The sequence below is a fragment of the Pleurodeles waltl genome, chromosome 7, assembly GCF_031143425.1.
Source record: "Pleurodeles waltl isolate 20211129_DDA chromosome 7, aPleWal1.hap1.20221129, whole genome shotgun sequence".
NCBI lineage: Eukaryota > Metazoa > Chordata > Amphibia > Caudata > Salamandridae > Pleurodeles > Pleurodeles waltl.
Window position 1 is genome coordinate 334,888,944 of NC_090446.1, and position 19,682 is coordinate 334,908,625.

General features: G+C 42.3%; 1 protein-coding gene across 1 annotated transcript in view; it reads left to right on the plus strand.

Annotated features, from left to right (window-relative positions):
* The first annotated feature begins 779 nt into the window (after positions 1–779).
* FAM83D (family with sequence similarity 83 member D) overlaps positions 780–19,682 on the plus strand; it is a 45,475-nt gene continuing 26,572 nt past the window's right edge. The window contains exon 1 of the mRNA XM_069243782.1: positions 780–1,389. Coding sequence (XP_069099883.1) covers positions 913–1,389 — 477 coding nt within the window. The 5' untranslated portion in view covers positions 780–912. The remainder of the gene's footprint in view (positions 1,390–19,682) is intronic.

Sequence of the window (19,682 nt, forward strand, 5' to 3'; positions counted from 1 at the left end):
CAGAAAGGGAAAACGCATCCCTGGATTGTTTTTGTGCCGGAAGGTGCCCCTTGCTCCAATTCTGCATGCAACACAGACACCCTTGCACCAGGGTGCATGGGTGCCTGAGTTGGTGCTAGGCTGTCCATTGTGGCTTGCTGAGCGGTCCTGTTCCAAAAGCTCATAAATTGGGCCGTAGTGTAAACATTGCACACAGAACATGTAAAGCTGGTGGGTTGTGTTGGGTACGGAAAGGGAGTGGCCGGTTCAGAGGATAAGGTAGGGCAAATGCGGGTTGGCAACAGAGGAAGGAGGTTTTAGAAAGACATGGGAGTAAAGAGAGAAAGCGGCTGGTTACGACGGGGGTGGGGGGGTCGGAACTGAGCTAGTATGAGATACTTCACATGAGCTCAGCTTGAGGATCAAGCCTAGTAGAAACAGGCTGGGTACACAGAAAGGGCTACACGGCAGTGCAAAAGTATGAGTAAACTAGTATATGTCAAGTGACTGGCAAATAGGCGGGGCAGCGCCCACGGTGGAATGGGCTGGAGGCAGACAGAGTTACACGAAGGATAAGCACAAAAAGATATGGGACGGTCTCTGAAGAAGGGGTCTGGGAATGGGCGCTTGACACGGGGCGGGGGGTAGCATGTGAGGGCCAGTGAGTAGGTAATAGGCTGAGAATAGGTGAGCGGCGGGAAGGGCACGGTGCGATGGGTTGGAGTTGGTAGACGGGGGCCGGGCCCGGGGAGGAGGGCTGGCTGTTAGGGGACCAATGGCTGCAAGAGCGCGCGTTGTTTGTATTTAAATGGCATATAAAGGCTGCGGCAACAAGCTTATCTGGTTCCCTGCCACTGGCGTTTGCATTTTTCTATCTTGTCCCCTGCCGTCTGTCTGCTTCTGCTCTGCTGGAGGCTTCCGGGTGCGGGCTTCATGGCGAACCTGTCGCAGTGCCTGGACGACCTGCCTACAGGGCACCTCTGGTCCCGGCAGTGGGACGAAGCTGCCCTCTTACAGCGGGACCTGTACAACGAGGCACAGCGACTGGCGGTGGAGCAGCTGCTGGCAGGGGGGCGAAATGCCTTCTGGGCTTTCCTGCAGAAGGAAAAGGTGGTCGCCTTCCTGTCTGAGGAGGAGATTGATGCCATCCTGGCTTCATCCGTTCTGCCAGGCAGCGAGGACGGGGCCGATCTATCCCTGCTGTCCGCTTCCATGGACTGCTCTTCGGTCACTTATTTCCCTGACCGCTCCGACGTGGAACCCCCGCCCCTGGAGCTCGGCTGGCCCGCCTTCTGTACCGGGTCCTACCGTGGAGTGACACGGGCCGAGGTGCACTTCCAGCCTAACTATGGAGAGTGCATCTACAGCTGCAAGGACGCAGTGCGCAAACTCATTCGGGGGGCCAAGGAGGTGAGTTGTGCAACTGTATGTGAGTGTGTGGGTGGGAGGAGTAATCAAATCCAGGGTAGGGGAACCTGCAGCTTGTGGGGGATGTAAACGAAGTATGTGAATGTGAGACTTGCCGAACACCAGCATTAGGGCTGTGACATCAGGTGCAGTGACACCGGGCAAAACATACTCCCCTTTTGTGTGTATTTAACTGCCAAACTAGGAACGGGGTTCCCATTTTCATTTCTTGCACTCTGGTACCCTTGTTATGATACTGCCTCCTACATTGTGAGGGGCGCGCAGCATACGCTGTGATACCGAGGACCAATGATATAAAGGGCTCTGATGGTCCCTGTAATGGTTGACTTTAGCACCCAAAGAGAATATGGGAGGGTCGCATTTTGTTTACTTGCATTAGGAAACATGACCCATTGTTCTAAGCAAGCATAGCCCTTGTGCCGACAGCCGTTCGCCGTTGTAAATGCCCCGTGTAAATATTGCCAATACAATATTACCCTCTGTGGACTTCAGACAGATGGAGGACCCAGGCTGCTGCTCCCGGATTCTACATTTAGCATGCAGATTTTCGCCCTGTCCTCTTTCAGAAGGCACTGTCGTGTGAGAACTAATTGTGTATTGCGTGACATTTTCAATACATCTTTTTGACTAATGGCTCCTTCACTTTCAGTGGCCCACTCAGCCTCACTCCCTATAGGTCGATAAAAGGGACAGCCCGGCATAGGGTTAATAATGGTGACACCAGATATTGGTAGGATTTCGAGGCACCACGGCCATGGACGAAACCACTATATAAATATTTGTTCATGTTAAGATTGCAGCTACAAATCATTTGCGTGATTGGAGTAGGTTATATGACTTTGGAGTAGAGGGTACTGGGTGAATCATGGGCCCATATATGAAGCAGTCGTTCGTTTAACCTGAGCGCCTGCTGTTGGGGTCAGACTACGACACGTGGCAACTATGAACAGAGTTTATTATGTTTGAACCAGTACTTGGTCCCGAGTACCTGCCCTTTTTTTTTTAATCTGAACGCTAGAGTACCTGCACTCCTCACAGAAAGAGGTGAATGGTTAATGCCTAGTACCAGCCGGGCAACTCGTGTCGTCTCCGCTGTATCAATTCCACAATTTGTAAACGAACGCCAGCGTTTAAAAGAAAAGCGCAGACCACCAGGTGAAAGAAAGAGGGTTGGCAGAGAGCGGGAAGGGTCGCATTGGTGTGCACGTCACTGGATGAAAAGAGGCGAGTGGAGGCAGGGAGAGCGCGAGGCCTGTGTGTGGATAGCCTAAACAGCCCGCACCTTCAAAAAGAAGCATCCGACCGTTGAGGTGAGCCAGGGATTGCGAAAAGAGCCACGTGGTCTAGTGCCTCAGACTGCTTATGCCCAACTCTGTTGACACACCGCTCCCCGTGTAAAGCTGAACGTCGCCCTCAGCCTCCCCCAACCCGCATCGAATAGACTGACACAAATAGCACAGGTGAGACAGCCAACAAAGAGCCAAGGGTCCAGCTTGACTCTTAAAGCCCCTGTAGGGGCCGAACCTTGAACATGTTTTGGCATGTGATTCGTGCAGTAAACATCATGGAAATTATGATAACGTCTATTTAAAATCCGAAAAAGCTATTTTTTAACACGTGGAACGTTTCACCGAGGTCATTCGGCTATATCACTGAATTGAGAGACATTTGTTAAGTGACATGTTTTTAACATGAACTACGCGACCTTCAACCTCCCTCTATCCTTTTGCAATGCCGTTGGTGAACTAAAGGCAAGATATTTGTATTGTGCGCCCTTCGTGTAATCTAGGGCCATATGTACGAACGCATTTTCCCATAGACACAGAATGGGCAAAACTGCTTGTTACATCTGGCCCTTAGATTCTTATCCTACATGCAATAACACCACTGTCTATTAAATCAAACACAAGTGACAGGTTTGCATAAATCACACAATTTTCGCTCAAGCGGGGAAATCAAGATTGACTGCAGATTTTCTTGTTTCACATTATGCAATTCGTGCGGCCCCACTGATCTAGCAGGTACTGATCCACTGCATTTGGTAAGATTGAGAACAAAAAAACTGAGCATCCCGATTTAAGGAGTGATATACCTTCTCCTAAGATATATTTTCAATGCTATCTTATACCCTAAAGAAGGTAGGGCCACCTAGACCTTCACAGAGAAAGGAAGATGGATACTAATAGCGGCACAGCACTGCCTCGATAGGCACCAGAGAGACACTTAATTGCATTCTTGTTGTACAGTGCGTTAAAGTCCTTTTTTTCTTGTAAAGATAACCCCTGGTCTAGACATTTCTTTGTTGTGTCACTAAGTGACTATCAGGCTCTCAGCTTGAGCCCCCCTAAACTACCTTCCGGAGAAATCTGTGACTGCACACCATCGCTATCTCTGAGAGGCAAGTGCTTATACCGTTGTACTTGGCCCAGTATGCAGAGCCATAGTAGGAGAGAGCACCCCACACGATTAGAGGCAAATGTCCTCAACCCCCACAATTGTGATCCTAAAGCCCCAGTTTGCCCTTTTTCCACTCAGCGGGGTCTAACAAATACCATTGTTCTGCTAACATTTTATTGTGCACACACTAGGTTGATCAGTTTTTGTTTGTGTAGAACTGTCTTTGTAAGTGTATCAAACACACAAAAGGTGAGAGGAACGCTTGCAGTGTCTAGCCACAGAGTGCGAAGGGTGTGCCTAGACGTGGGTCCGTGCTCACTGTGCCTTGGGACTCAAACTATACCTCACCGATGAGACCCAAGTATGTCGAAACCGGTCTAGGATTGCTTGTGATCCCTTCTGCAGCGGGTCTTGCCTGGAAGATTGAGACAGACTGTTTCCATGTGAAGCTAGGCCTGTACTGATTCTCATAAGATGGCCTTAGTCTAGAGTGACATGGACCACAAAACACAATGGAATGCAATGTGACCTGAGCTACTGCCAGTGACTGAAATTAATTCAAGCATTTACTCTGTGTAGCTGTTGGAGACTGTCATTTTGAATGCCCCAACATATATTAAGCCTTTCCTTACTGTCTTTATGGCAAGTGTCTTGTTTATATAGTATTTGTGACTTTTCCATGTCTTTTTCTTTGAATCATAAATGTCTTCGCACTTTTTTAAAATTATTTTTTCAAGCATTCTGTTCAATGTCCAAGCATCCAACGTTTCACCCGGCCTTGAGTCACTCTGTATCAGTTTTTCTTTCCTATTGCCTTGGTTGTCCACCAGTCCAGTTTTCATGTCTCGCTTCCTTGTCCCCGTGTCACGCTCCACTCAGAAAACCTGGCCGTGGAGACATACGGGCCCTCGGCGCTTCCTGTCTCTAGAGATCTCTATTCTGTACATGATCTTGTCTCAGAGTTTCCCTGTTTCTGAATTTTACTAAGCCTGACTCTGCTTCAACCCCTAAGTTTAACTTTAATTTATGTATCTGAGTGATGATTTAGTGAGCCTTTCATGGAGTAATTTGCTCTAAAAGGAGGAGCAGTTTATGCCTTTAGAGAGTACCCTGTCGCTGTCCAGTTGCAGCACAAGGATCAATACAAGTTAGGGGTGGACAATTGCCTACGTTTGTTTCTCCATGTAGTGTTTATTGTTAAGCAGAGATCATTGTATTATAGTGTAGTGGGGTTTAGGATGATGTGATGTATTGGGTTATAATATGTCATGAAGATATGTGCAGTCACATGGTCTGGTAGACTGAACTGTAGGATGATGTATAGCGGTGTGGTGTTGGTTGTGAGGCACCTGTGGTGCTGCAAAACTGAATTTTATTATAGTGTGGTGCAGTGTAGTGTGAAGTATGCTGTAGGTTGATGTGGGGGAGACAGGTATGAAGTCCGTATACTATGTTGTATTGGTGCATTGTGGAGGTACATAATGTGATGTGAATCTGTTGTAAAGCATGATGTGGTGTAGAAGGAGTGGTTTGGGATCCTTCAATGTTCTATCTTGTGTCGGAATGTGGTGTGGTATAGAATTGTTTGCTATAGGATAGCTTAGCAGACAGTGAAAAGCGCGACTGGTGCTGCTGCACCCGACACACTTCAACATTGCCGCCGGCTCAATTAAAAGCCAGCGTCAATGTTGTGGGCTGTTTCCCACTGGGCCAGCGGGCGGAAACTCTGTTTCTGCCCGCTGACCCAGTGGGAAGCTCGTAATATGGGCCACAGGAAGGAGACCGAAATGGCAGTCTCCTGAAGGCAGGAGTTTGACGGGTGGCATTTTCCACCCACCAAACTCGTAATGAAGACCTTAGTTTGAAAACATAATGGTATTGCACTAAGGTTGAAACAGTGATTGTGTGGTCTGACGTGTGACACTGTTTGCTTCATGAGTGTGCTGTAAAGCATTTTAGTGTCGTGTGGACAGTAATGTTGTGCAGAATGATGATATCTGATAAGGGGTGGGGTTATGTGGTATTGTCTGTGTTGTAATTTCTGATGTGACTCAGTGTGATGTGATCAGTGAAATAAGTGATATGTTAGAATGCTGGGGTAGTCTAATGTGACCCAAAGTCCAATTCTAATCTTTCAAACATATGTCAATGACAGAGAATTTCAGATGCCCATTAAGGGCACTATATACGTTCAACATATGGCATATTCGAAGATTTGCTGTTACATGAAATATGTAGCATGGTGGTTTGATAAGGCTTACACTTGTGTAGTAAGGTATGTTGTAATGTGCTCTGTTGTAGGATACATGGTGGTTTACATTGTACTGCATAGTGTGGCCCAGTGCATTAGGGTATATTGTGTCTTGTAATGCTAGGTGGGTGGTTTGGTCTGGAGTGCAACTCTGTGCTGTGATATACTCTATTCTCCTGTTTTATTGTATGGAAAAATGCAATCTCTTGGGTATGTTATTGTATGCTGTGGTGATGAGTTGTGCTGTACTGCTTCCTTTAAGTGTACACGGAGTGGCCAGAGGCGGTGCCCTGTGTTGTTGCCCTGTGTTTTATTTGCTGAAGAGATGTCATATCAGCAGTATTTGGTGCAGAGTGATGTGGTATGCAGTAGGGTGGTGTGGTGCTGTGTCATTAAGTGTGGGGTTACTAAACACAGTGTTGCATTGAGTTGAATGGTGTAGTGCCGCAAGGTATTATGAGATGTGATACCAGCAAACTGCTGTTGCAAAGGACTGGCTGAAGGTATTGTTGACGCATAGAAACCCTAGATATATTTTATTCACAAAAGACTAGATAGTGGATTTCACACACTAGGGTGATGAACCAAACCGTCTGTTTTGAATAAAGGTCATTCTAAATACGCCTAAACATCACATATAACATATGATAAACATTTCAATCTCAATAACCACACCAGTTTATTAAAAAGTTAATGATTTATTTCCCTATATTAACAATGCTAAAGTCATGAAAATAATTCTCAAACACCAGTGATCCATATAGAGAAACAACAAAGGGTGATTCGAACGCTGGATATATCTAAGTTTAATCAAAGCAAAAAGACGAATGATCTCAATGGTTATAGCACAAAACCATAGCAGAAGAATCTGAGCAAGTTAAATTGAATACATCTGAATAATAAGACAGAAAATATCGATGACAATTCATGAGCATGTGAGTAATACCTCACCAATCACTAATTAGCAACAACATGTTGGGCATCATGTAAAAGTTTTAGGAACACAAATTTAGAAAAACATCTAACTATGGCACTATCAAAAATTAGCAGAAGTAAATAAACAATTGCAGCTGGTACCTGAAAAACAAAAGACAAATAACAATTCACAACTCATACATTACCAAATCACTACAGTAATCAGCAACACCGTCTACTCTGTGAGTGGAACAGTAAGATCAGGCACCAACATCAGAACAGGAACAGGAATATGGGTAGGGGTAATGGTTTAGAAATTTAGACCAAAAGATATACTAAACCATCTAGCATAGTTTCAGTATTGAACAGACATAAACTAATAAAGTGCCAGAATGTCATTAGAATATCTGGAAACATGAAATGTCACAGTGACAGATCATAAAGTAATAGAATCTCTAGGGCTCAGGATACACGAAAGTCCCAAAGAAAAATGACCCCCAAACAATGGTGACTGAACATTAAATTAAACTTGTTAAATGAAAATGATTGGATAAAGTATGAAGTGAGAAAGTTATGACCAATCAGAAAATTAACAGATATCAAAATTATACAATTAGTTTACTCCAAGCTCTTCTATTTGCTGTTATTCCATCGACGAACTCTAAAACTAATCCATTAGTATCCTGTACTTCCTCGTATTCAGCCTCTTCTGTGGATTCTTTGTTTCCACGCCACCGGAGTACAAAGTCACAGGAAAATTATTACAAAATATGTTACCACACCATTTCTTTACCCTCAAGGAAAGACATACATGTTAGAAACATATCTTTAAACAATGAAGCCAGTCAAATCACGGAATTCACTAAAAACATTTTACACAGCTTGCATTGTACAGTGACCTTGCATCTGCTTCTACTTCAGTCCAGCAGAGGCCACTAAATACACATATAGTTCTACCATTTGTTTTAGTTAAGTAACACATTCTCTTGTAAGAACAGAATAATTTCATCAGCTTAAGTTAGCATGGACAAAATATAGGCCTTATATAATATGGTGGCCATTCAGTTAGTCACAATTCTCGTAAACACAATATTATCATTAAATTAATTCACACATTAGTCTGTAAGTATAATTACGTAAAGACTAAACATTTTATAGGGAACATCTCAGCTCTCACAGTACCTGCCCAACTTGCAACTTTGTATTGTATTCGTACATCACAGGCTATTAAGTTCAATAAACTCGAGGTCAATGGACATTGATTATAGGTCAAGGGAGTGACTTCAGGAAGCCAGGGGAATACTCTCTCTGCTCCTCCACGTCATTCTCTCCAAGAAGAGGTTTTTAACTCTTGCCAGAGTGATTGGATAGGTTCATCTAAATCCTGGTTTCCCAAATTTGCAAACCTGACCAAAATGGCAGTTGCCAAAATCCTGAGTTGGCTTTGTCTGCAGGGCCAGATAAATTAATAATAACCAAATTATTAATGTTGAAAGTTAGGTTGAAGGGTAACAATACTTCTGGCTACTGAAGCTAATTATAGTCAGGCTAATGAAATCTTTGAGAATCCCTCCTCTTAAAGAAGATATCTCGGACCCTAAAGGGTAACTATAAATAACACTCCCAGTTTTCCTTTTTTTTACTGATTTTTACAGATAAATACATACAGAAAACAATGTGTTTTCTGCCTGTATTTATTTTTAAATGTGGAATCATGAAAGCAGTGCTTCCTGTGGGTGAATGTCCATGCTGTCTTTCATGATTTCCAGGACAACAGCTGAGCAGGTAGCATGGAAAGTAAAAAAAAAAAAAGACTGTGATTTCCCTAAACAGAGATTATGTTACATAATGAACATTGAACTGTGTGGAAACAAGTGCATATGCATTCTTTCCTCTATTCCAAGGTCTGGGACTCTTAATCTTGTTCGATGTCCGCACCACGTAAATACTAAACTGTGCATAAGGTGTATTTACCAGGCTTCCAGTTTGCAGTTGAGATTGTGAGTGGTGTCTGTGAGTCTTCCAACAAAAAATTTAGGGCCTGATGTACAGTTTGGCGGGCAGGGTACACCATTGCAAACACGTCTGCCAAACCTTTGGTCAGCTCGCCTCATACATGTAAGTCGATGGTATGATTCCTGAGACTATCTGACTGAGTTGGGGCCGTTGAAGGAAGGACTTTACATCATCTGCCCAACTTAAAGTGGATGGTGTAAGGTATATTTTCTTGTCCGTCACCACCAGGAAATACATGGTGAAATAGGGCAGGAAAAAAAGAACAACCAATGGCCCCTCAACCCCCCAGGATATAAGGCCATTCGTTTTTTGTTTAAAAAAAAAATGCTGTTTTGGGAGTTTGTTTTTGAAAGACAAAAACTTTTTTATTGAAAGGTTTGATGGCCAGCCGTCATGACTGATGACTGATGACACTGCCCGTGAAACTATTTCTACATCTATAGGAACCATCATGACGCCGGTTCCTTTCAATTTAGAGAGTTGGCTGCTGGACCACTCATAAAATTTGGCGGGGAGACGTCCCTCAGAAAGGCAGAGGATCCAGTAGAATAAACTCTGTTAACTGAACGCTAATTAAGGTGTTAAGTTTCCATTCCTACCCTGGCTGTTAGTCTTGCCCTTGCTGGGGGCATTTCAGAATGGGTAACGGCCACCAAAGAACATATAAATAAATACAATCTAGGAGTTTGTGACTGCTTATATATTTTCCCTGGGTGACACACCCACAATTTCACTCCAGCCCTAAACTAAGCCATGTTGTGATACCACAACATTCGAAGAAGTTTCTTATTTAGATGTGTACTTACCATGTGTGAAATTAATTGAATCCTAGGATTCACTGAACAAGGATGTGTAATTTACATTCCAAACGTTTATGTACACCAAAGATCAACTTATGTATTCAAACATTTGAAAATTGTGAATATATAATAATGGTATCTCACGGTTCTCTATGGTAAACAACGCTTTTCAACGGTTATCTTTCCTGATAATTCAGGTGAGGGTATGCTGTGTATGAGAGCTCAATAGAACTCATTATTATACACCATTTAGTAGGTACCATTATGTTGCCTTTTTCAAAGCAAAGGCACTTGACAAAAACAATTACATTAACTGCTCATATTTTCGCAGGAAACTATGGTATATTATGTTACAGGATTTATACAGAGCAACAAATATATCACAGGAGGCATCTTGGTGCTAGACAAAATAGAAAACTACCAGGCAGAACAAGGCAATACAACCCTCCCACTGGGACTTAGTAAACCAGGATTATAATGGTAGGGAAATAAAAGCTTAGCTCTTAAAGAGCTAGGCCTTCTGGGTCTTCCTAATATAAAGTAATGGAAGAGCCAACCGTAAACAACCTGGAAGTTCATTTCAGAGTCTAGCTGCTCGGACATGCAGGCTTTGCTACCTGAGTGTGTACGTTTAGTCTTCGTCACAACCAATGTTCTAGCCTCCACAGAAATGGAGTCAGTGTGTTGGGAAGTACGGTCCACTACAGAGGACTGCTTTGAAAACAAGGCAGTGGGACTTAAAGGCACCCCTCTTTTCCACTTGAAGCCAGTGCAATAATTTCAGAGACTTGGATGCAGAGGAAAAGTGTGGGACCACCAGTGCTCCTCGGCCGCCGCATTATGAATCCTCTGCATCTTCCTCAGAAGAATTCTATGCAGTGCCACAAAGAGGAAGTAATCCGGGTCACGAAGTATGAGTGCCTACATCACCACTTGGTGGACAGGTTTTGGAAGGCAAGGTAGGACTTTCTGAGGACCATTAGTAGAAAAAAAAACAGGATGCCACAACATGCTTAATCTAGTCCGATGGTAGACCCTCAGGTTTTAAACTATCCTGGCTGGGGCAGACAAAGTGCAAGGCCAAAGATCCAACTGCAGCGGATTTGAGATACAAGGGCGTTTTTATCAACATAATTTCATCTTGTCAGAGATAAATCTAAGCGAGTTGTTCTGCAGCCATTAAGATACTGAAGCTATACAGTGATGGTAAGGTTCCAGTAGATCAACACCCGCCCTGTCTAACATGATAAGCTGAGTATCATTCTTGTAATTCATTCACCGGAGGCCGAATTCATTAATAACTTTCACCAGCGGGCAAATGTAAATATTGAAAAATGTGGAGCTAAGTGCTGATCCCTTAGGGACTCTTTGGCTCATGATGTTATAGTCTGGATAAACAAGTGTAAAAAAAAACAATGCAGCCTGACACCTATTATTTAGATAGTATCTGCACCAATCCAGTGCCCCGCTTGCATGTCCTGTATCCTAACCAGAAGAATAGTATGAGACACCGTATCGAATGCAGCTGACATCTGATAGAACCAGGGCTGTGCCTTCTGGCTTTTCTGCTCACATTCGAAGATCATCCACCACAGCTAAACGGGCAGTCACTGTGCTATGTACTGGATGAAAGCCTGACTGGGCTGAATCCAGAATTTGTCAGCTTGCCAGCCACTCGGACAGAAGTTAATTAACATGTTTCTCCACTATGTTGATGCTAAACAGCAGCAGAGAGTTTGGCCTACAATTTAGACTAGCCAGATCAGCATTTGCTTATTTTTTGTTTTTTTTTGTAAGGTCACTATCCAGGCTTTTTACAACCTGTAAGAAAGCAGTCCGTTCTGTAATGAGCTATTACAGATTTCAAATAGTGGGGGCCAAGGGACTTTAAAAGCCGCTTTCCAATTGGAAGGTGGTATGGAATCTAGAGCAGACTGTGGTTTTAGTACAGTGGTGAAGGAAATGAACTTATACAAAGACAGCAGCAGCCACTTTTCCAATTGAATGATGTCGGCATCACTATCTTCTCCAGAGGAAGTCAGCCTAAACCCAACCCTACGCATGGCATGGGTAGTTCTTTTTCCAATCCCTGGGAATAAAGGGTCCCAAAAAGGGAACAGAGATTTCAGATTGGCACATAGTAGACTTATCTTAATCCAGTAAAGTGGGAACCAATACACTTTTGGAGAAAAAAAGAGAAGCGAAGCAAAGTCTTGGATACATGAATCATCACATCCATTTAGGTTCCAGTCAAATGCTGTTGGCTTCACGATCTCCTTCAGAACAAGTCAGCCAACTTCACCCCGGCAGGGTATGGGTGAATCATTTCCAATCCTTGGAACCCATGGGTCCCCAGTAGGGGTCAAAGATTTCAGAATAGCAAAAAGAGCACATATCTCAATTCAGTAAAGTGGGTACCATTACATTTTTAGGGGGAAAAAACAAACAAAGCAGTCTTGGTTACATGAGTCATCAACTACCCATCTGTATTCTAATGATGCAGCCTATACTGCTTACTAAAACCCTTTACATGTTTTGATCATCTTCAGGCTTAACTCGTATATTGCTTGGGAAACTAGGCTCTTAAATTCATGGTAGTAGTGTTTGGAGGAGGGGATTACCAAGCTGATCAACAGAATGACAAACTACCTTTGGCAGATGCCTCATGAGCTCATCAACGATCGCAGGGATTCTCTACTACAAAAAATTCTCTCTGGTATGCACTTGTGTAGGAAAACTGCCAACTGTTTCTCCATGGTAAAGATGTAGTTCAACATTTGGTATAGGAGTCCTTGTTTCTCTTTTCAATCATCTTATGCCCATAATGCTTACATGACAGCTCAGCATTGAAATCCTGCCTGCTACGACATGCAGTGTTGTGAAGGCCTGGGGTTAGAATTCCAAAAGGTGCACAGCCTAACATTTCTCCAAGGTCTGCAAATCAAGAACCATTAATTGGGTAACTACAACAGGTTATGCAAACAGAATCTAGTTCAGATGCATATGTTAACTTTCTGAAGGTATAGTGCTCATGAAAAGTTAGCACTTGAGATAACATTTATCTGTCTGTGTGTTGTCGACCATGGTGTTGCCAGCGCACTGTACCACTGCATGTGGAAATGTGTGCTATTTGACTCTGTATTTATTGAATCATTGCCCATTCTCACAGGTATTGAGACCTGTTATGGTGTTAGACACCAATGATCGGGAACTGGATTAAAACCAGTTGTCAATTATAAAATTTACTTCAGTCAGCTGGCAAAAAAATGTGGCTTCTACTGGCCTGCATTCCATTTGAGTCAGTGACCAAATGAGACGTTCTAACTGGACCAAAGCAAAGATCTATCTGGCTATGCTGCGATTTTGATTCCTTCCCAGGTGCGTGTTTCATACTATAATTCTCTTAGTTGGAAGCTTTTCATCTCCCACATTTTCTTCGCCCAAACCTTCTTGACTTTCAGTAATTCAGCTTTCAGCTTTATACGTTGTTTAAAAAAATACATGTTGTGCAAAATAAACAAGTTTTTTTAAGCACTTGCTTCTAAGTTAATGGGAATAAACGTGTATAACTTAACCACCACCCCCGGGGCAGAGCTGCGAGTTCCTTCATGCTGCTTAAACTATCGGTATCCATCAGGGACATATTTCGGTTGTAGATACATTTTTCTCCAGCCTTCAAGCTCATTCCTCTTGGGTATCCAGAGGTTACGAAGTAGGTTCAGACTCGGAGGAAAAATAAATAAAAATGAAAGAATGAGAACTATCTCTGACAGATTGGAGCTACTGATGACTCTACCAGATTGCACCCAGAAGCAACAAGCCAGACTGACACTCTTCTCGCTTCCAATGCCTGTAAACAATTCACTTCTTTATTATCCTTGAAAGAAACAGAGTTTGTTAAGTAGTACACAAAAGCCAGCCTATTCCTGAATCACAGACCTCCCTGGCCTCCAGGTAACTCGTATATCTCAGAGATGTATTATTATTTTTCTGTCGTGCAGCCCTTCCATACATTTGCTAACCTTTTGGGGAGGGAAACATATTTTAGTAGCCACCTCTTAGAACTTCCACCATCATATCCTATGGTCTCCAATAGTAGTAGCAAGATTTGCAGGAAAAAACAACTGCGCGATCTGTACTTATTCCATTTCAGAAAGTATTTCTTATTACTTATACGTGGCTGTGGCCCAGAGCATCCGTTGATAATTTTGTGGATTCAATCATCTACCATTTTGGTCAAACATCACACCACACTCTCAGTCTGTAATTGTATGTCCTAGAAATGGGGCCTTAAGATTTGGACACATTTCTGCATTCCTCTCACTAGTCTTATCTAAATTCCCAGCAGAGGTTCTTCCTTTTTCTGCATTTCTGAGACCCTCACACCATAGAACATTTCTTAACCACTTTTAGGGGTATAACAATCCTAAGTGACTTTCGATCCTGTATTACTCTGACTTTCGTGCTCTAAATTAAGAACATTCTCCTTAGTAGCGCCGAACTTAATTTGTCACATATGACCGTACCTCAGTCTGTTAGATCATGCATATTTATTTTCATCGTCTTCTGGGAAATTAATCCTATCCTGTGAAAGATATATATTTTTTTTGTATTAATATATACCTGCTTCTCTACAATTTCACCTTGGGGTGCAACGAAAACTACCTGGCGGACATCTGATTTTTTGGTAACCCACTTAGAATGGCACTCACATAAAATGGAAATGCAAAAAACACCTAGCTGCGGTCACCATTGCCCTTCTTAATGCATTCGAGCATCACAAATAAAGTCCTTGACCCTGCTACTAATGCTACCGCTGGTGAATTGTACCAGAAGTTTGTGTGGACAACCAAGAAGAACACACCTACGTTATGTGTAACCTATAATAGTATTGTTGTTGAACTCATGCTACAGTCACATTCTCAGTTTGAATCCAAGCTGTGAGGCATTTTTTTTGTTTTTTCTGCTACTGTTTGTTTAAGGGCAATTTATTTCTCAGACTGTTGTGATAGTTTCAGGTGTGGGTTGTCTGTGGACACCCGAAACAGTGATCGGCCACAACATTTTGTGAATTGTGAGTGTTCTATATGCCAGAAGTACACTCAGCAAAATCACAGATGTAATACACTGCCAGGTGTGTGTGTGTGCGTGTGTGGGGGGGGGGGGGGGGGGTGGCTCAGCCCTACGAGGTCAAATGAGTTTCTATGTGACAGGTGCTATACCGCCTGGTGTTCTGGGTTGTGACAGAAAGGACAGTGAAAAATCGGCTCAGTTTATTCGCTTTGGACTGTTAACTGTTAGGTCGTCCCTGCATAAGTGGCAGTTTTGGAGCCATCCAGAAAGTATAAGGAAGGATCAGAAAAACCATTTGAAAACTGTATACTGGATATATGTCAGGGAAAACTACCTGATGTGCTCAACACACGGCAGATTGACCTCACAATTTTTTGACTTCAAATGGTATCCGTATCTGGAACCATTTATGGATACAATTCTTGATCCATTAAGTAAGAGTTTATACATTCAGTTCAGATATGGTTGCCTGCCTCTTAAATCTTATGGTAGTACACGGAGTCTGATTACAAGATCTGATCCCTGTCCTAGTTGTAATCACACTTCTGAATCTATTGTACATTTTATGTTTATATGCCCTGCATATATGACTGCGCCACGGAAGTGGTTACGACCTGTGTGTAGAAATATGGGGATAAGACACTGTATGGCTGCCTTGAGGATCATGATGAGGGATACTTCCCTCTCTTTATCTTGTGCGGTTAGCAAGTATATTGTAGCTGCTTGGCATATTCGTATCAGTACCCTGGGAAAAAAATTATGATGAGGAACAAATTATTTTAGCTGCTAAATTTTAACTATGCACCTAAGACTGAAATAAAACCCTATGTTTAATTTAAATGACAGATATTAGGGGGTCAGGCGCATTCTTGATGGAATGCAATTTTATGTGTTTTAAGGTTGAACATATGTTATTCTATTTTATTCTTATCCCTTTTTTTAACTAAACTTCGTTGTCTTTTTTTATTCAATTGTTGGTTGTTTGCTTTTATGGTTGAAAGTAACCGAATAAAGCTATGTGAAAGTGAAGTGAAGTGGCAGTTTCATTCTTCTTCTAGTAAGGACTCCAGCCCGAGCACATTCTCTAAATCTTTACTTATTTATTAGTTTTGAGGTGTTCCCTTTCCACCGTCGTTTTTTCACTTCCCTTCTTTCTGTCTCTCATTAGAGGTACGAAACTCTTCCATCCGCGGATATCCATTTTTACAGCCCAATGAGGAGATAACAAACATCAACTATGGAATAATACTTCTGTACTGCCTCGCAACGTGTTTCCACCACTCCCTTCCTATCTGCACACGCTCATCCTGAAGATCTGATAGCTTTTTAACCTTCAAAAAATGCCAGAGTGAGGCCACCCTTTTTGGGCCTCACCTACAGACAGCTTTTAGTTGTCTGACGTGGAAGACCTAAGGTTTAAAATACCAACACTTACAGTGGGTTTTAGGTCAGCTCATTGCTACCCCTGTTTGGCTTTCTTGTTACTGTTATGTGCTTGATTCTTATTTGATGCCTTCGTTCCTACTCTTGTTGTGTCCCTCCAGTACAGCACGGCTTCTTTACCATTCTTTGGATTGGACGATTTGCATCCTTCCACTAGTTATATTCAGGGAACTATTTTTTTCTGAGCACTTCATGCCAGTGAATGAATTTTCCTTCTCTCCCTCATGTGCTGCATCCACACTCTCTGCCTTTTGCTATTGGCACCCCCTCACTGCAACTTGTTTGTTGCCCCACACCCCTCCCTGTCCTGCTCCCTTTCCTCTTTTTATACTAACCACTACTGCAACTGTCTGCCCATGCCTACGCCACAATTCTTCCATCTACACTCCCCGACATGCTTTTTCTTCTTTTTTTTCATTAGGGCTTGGCAGCTGGAATTTGTCACTGGGGTACTCCTTTCCAAATAAAAGGTTTTTAAGTGCACTATTTTTTTAATTTATCACTTCAAGACGGGCATCCGTCATCTTGGAACAGTAAAAAAACAAAATCCCAAATGCCCTGCACGTCATAACACATGTACACATATGATTTTTTTTTTAATTTAATTCTTTTTTTGCCGATTTTGCACAGCATTGGCAAAATGCCATTTCCCCCCTTTTTGGAAAACATGCTTTGAGAAAACAGTAGGTCTGCCTCGGCAGCCAAAAGACAACAAATATTAATTTTGCTTGTTTACAATTCCATTAGTTTTTCTTTCTTTTATTTTACTTTCCCTCTTTTATTTGAACGGTCGTGCTAAGAAGACTGAATTTATTGTTGTTGTTACCACTCCACACCACAGTAGATGACCATTCGAACAATGTAACACCTCTGTTTCTTTCACCGTGAATACCTTTGATATTTTGCAAGTCTCAATTCATTAAACCGTACAATGGGACTTCAACAATTTAGATTTGGACATTTGGAGGATCCCAAACATTCAGCAGGATCAACTCATAGCTGCCAAGTGGTTCTATATCATGCTTTAGCCAGTTACAGATTTTTAGCCAAGAACACCTTTAATGTTTGGTTTAAAAAAATATACCCCAACCCCCTCCTAAAAGCAAAATAACTTACAGAATGCGTCATGCTATTGGTCTGAAGTTGTCAATCATGACAGAGAGATGCTTAGCAGCTATGTCTGTTGACGGTGTTTAGGGAAAACAGGGACCTTTATTCTGCAAGTGTTCACCAAAATGCTGTTGTAGTGTTTCTCTGGGTTCATACTGCCCTTTTGAGTCTGCCCCACATACCACTGAGATCACCAGGTGTGGAACTAAGACTTCCTGGGTTTATAAATGCCACTGAACAATAGAGATGCCAGAGTGAGAGACTGCGGTATATTTTTTTTAATTAGGGTACAGGGTGTGCCGTCTTGTTCAAAGAAAAGAAGTCCATTCCATGGTAAGTACGTTTGATTTTATGAGTTTTGTGTAGAGGTCATTGGGTTTAGCTTTGATTGGCAGGCTAATTCGCGGTCACCAGTGGTTCTTCATCAGAAATGCCACATGATTAAAGAGGAAGATGAATGCGGACATTCCTGATAACAATTGGAATAATTCAAAAACTGAATCACTTATTCATTCAATTCCTTGAAAAATGCTTAACATCTGGGTGGATCCAAATGAGGCCATTGTGCATTGCCTGACAAAAGTGCTAGCTTGATCTTTAATTAGGATGATTAGCAATATGTTAAGTCATCTGGAGCTACAACTTTGCAGATAATGTATGAGCGGCCTTCGGGTCATATATGGGAGGATTTAAACAAGGTGGGTTGAGGGTGGTAATGACTTGAAGCCATATATTGTGGGCAAAAGATATTGATCTACACAAAACTACGTCGTTTTTAATGTTGTAGAATATCGCTAGACTCCATTAACGTGTAAGTTAGATTGTGTGATGTTGTGCGAAGGTGTTGAAGCCTAGTATTGTTGGCATGATTGGCAGACATTCTTCCTGGCCCCTTTTAACCTTATATCTCTCTAATCCAGTGATACTCACAGTACGGCCGGGGGCCGGGGGCCGCAGGCATCACTCCTGACCTTTACATGTGGCCCTCTGGTCAACAGCAGGACTGGGCTTCTATTTACTGAACTCAGCACTACGATTAAAAATATAAACTAGCAAGCAGTATTTAAAGGTTCATTTAAGGTCAAGAGAGGAAGTAACCATGCTGTCCGCATCTTTAACTTTAGGAACACCGTCACTTTAAAGACATTTTGCAGCAAAAGTGTACAAATATGGTAAGGTCTTTTCAAAAATAAAAAAAATGTATTTCAGTAACTTGCAGAGCCATTTCACATTAGTACATCAGATTACATCAGTGGGTTGAGAATTATTTTCTTTTTAAGTGATAGTTTTCCAATATAAATTCAGAAACATTCATACAATCTATTTGAAGTGCAGCAGAGTATCAGCGTGGGCACGTGTCCTTCAGCTGTCCCGTCTGCAGTGCATGGCTATTTGCTTGGGGCAATTAATGCTAAGTGCCTCGTAGCCACAACTGCAAGCAATAATGATGGGGTCCAGGAACATTTTGCCTTTAGAAAACAATGGGGACCGGATATTGCTAAGTGATGAGTTAGAACCTAAACACCTAAGATCACACCCGTAGACACCCAACCCTAAAGGTAAAATCTGCATAGCACTGAGCCAAGTCCAGTGTTTACAACAGGCTCTTAGGTGTTGGCAACAGTCAAACTACTCACTTTGTGGACTGGAAAATCTGAAGACTTCATTTGTTAATCAATGGATTTATACTGCGCATGCTATGCTTTTTTCCTAGCGTGTCATGCATGTCTATTAACTTTTATGTGTTATTCTCAGAAGTTTCCCAACTTCACAAACACCATCTGTCTTCTGATGTACTAGTTTCACTTTTGTGCTTCTATTTTTTTTGTCCAAGTCCTCCTTCCGACTTCTCAAGTTTTCTTCCCCATCCCATGAAGATATCATAAAAAAGTGAACACTCGTCTCTCCTACGCACTAATCAATTTTTATAAATGACAGATGAGGAAACACTGAATGATCTGAATATTGGAACTGACAGCTTTTTGCTGGAAAAACACTTATGGAGCAAGGACAGAGAATAAATAATTCCTCCTTAAACAGGTTGGGCACATCCATTGGCATCAAATCAGCTTTGAAAACCCAGGTGGCAGATACTTTATTAAACATTCTTACCTACATTTCTCTGTAGTTAACATCGCGCCGGACAGACTTGCTTCTCTAAAACACCACCACACTAAAACACATTTCCTAATCTTATGCAGTGCAAATCGTATCCTTTGTATTTATACTTCATACTTTTCTGTATTTATTTTTATATATGACCTATAAGC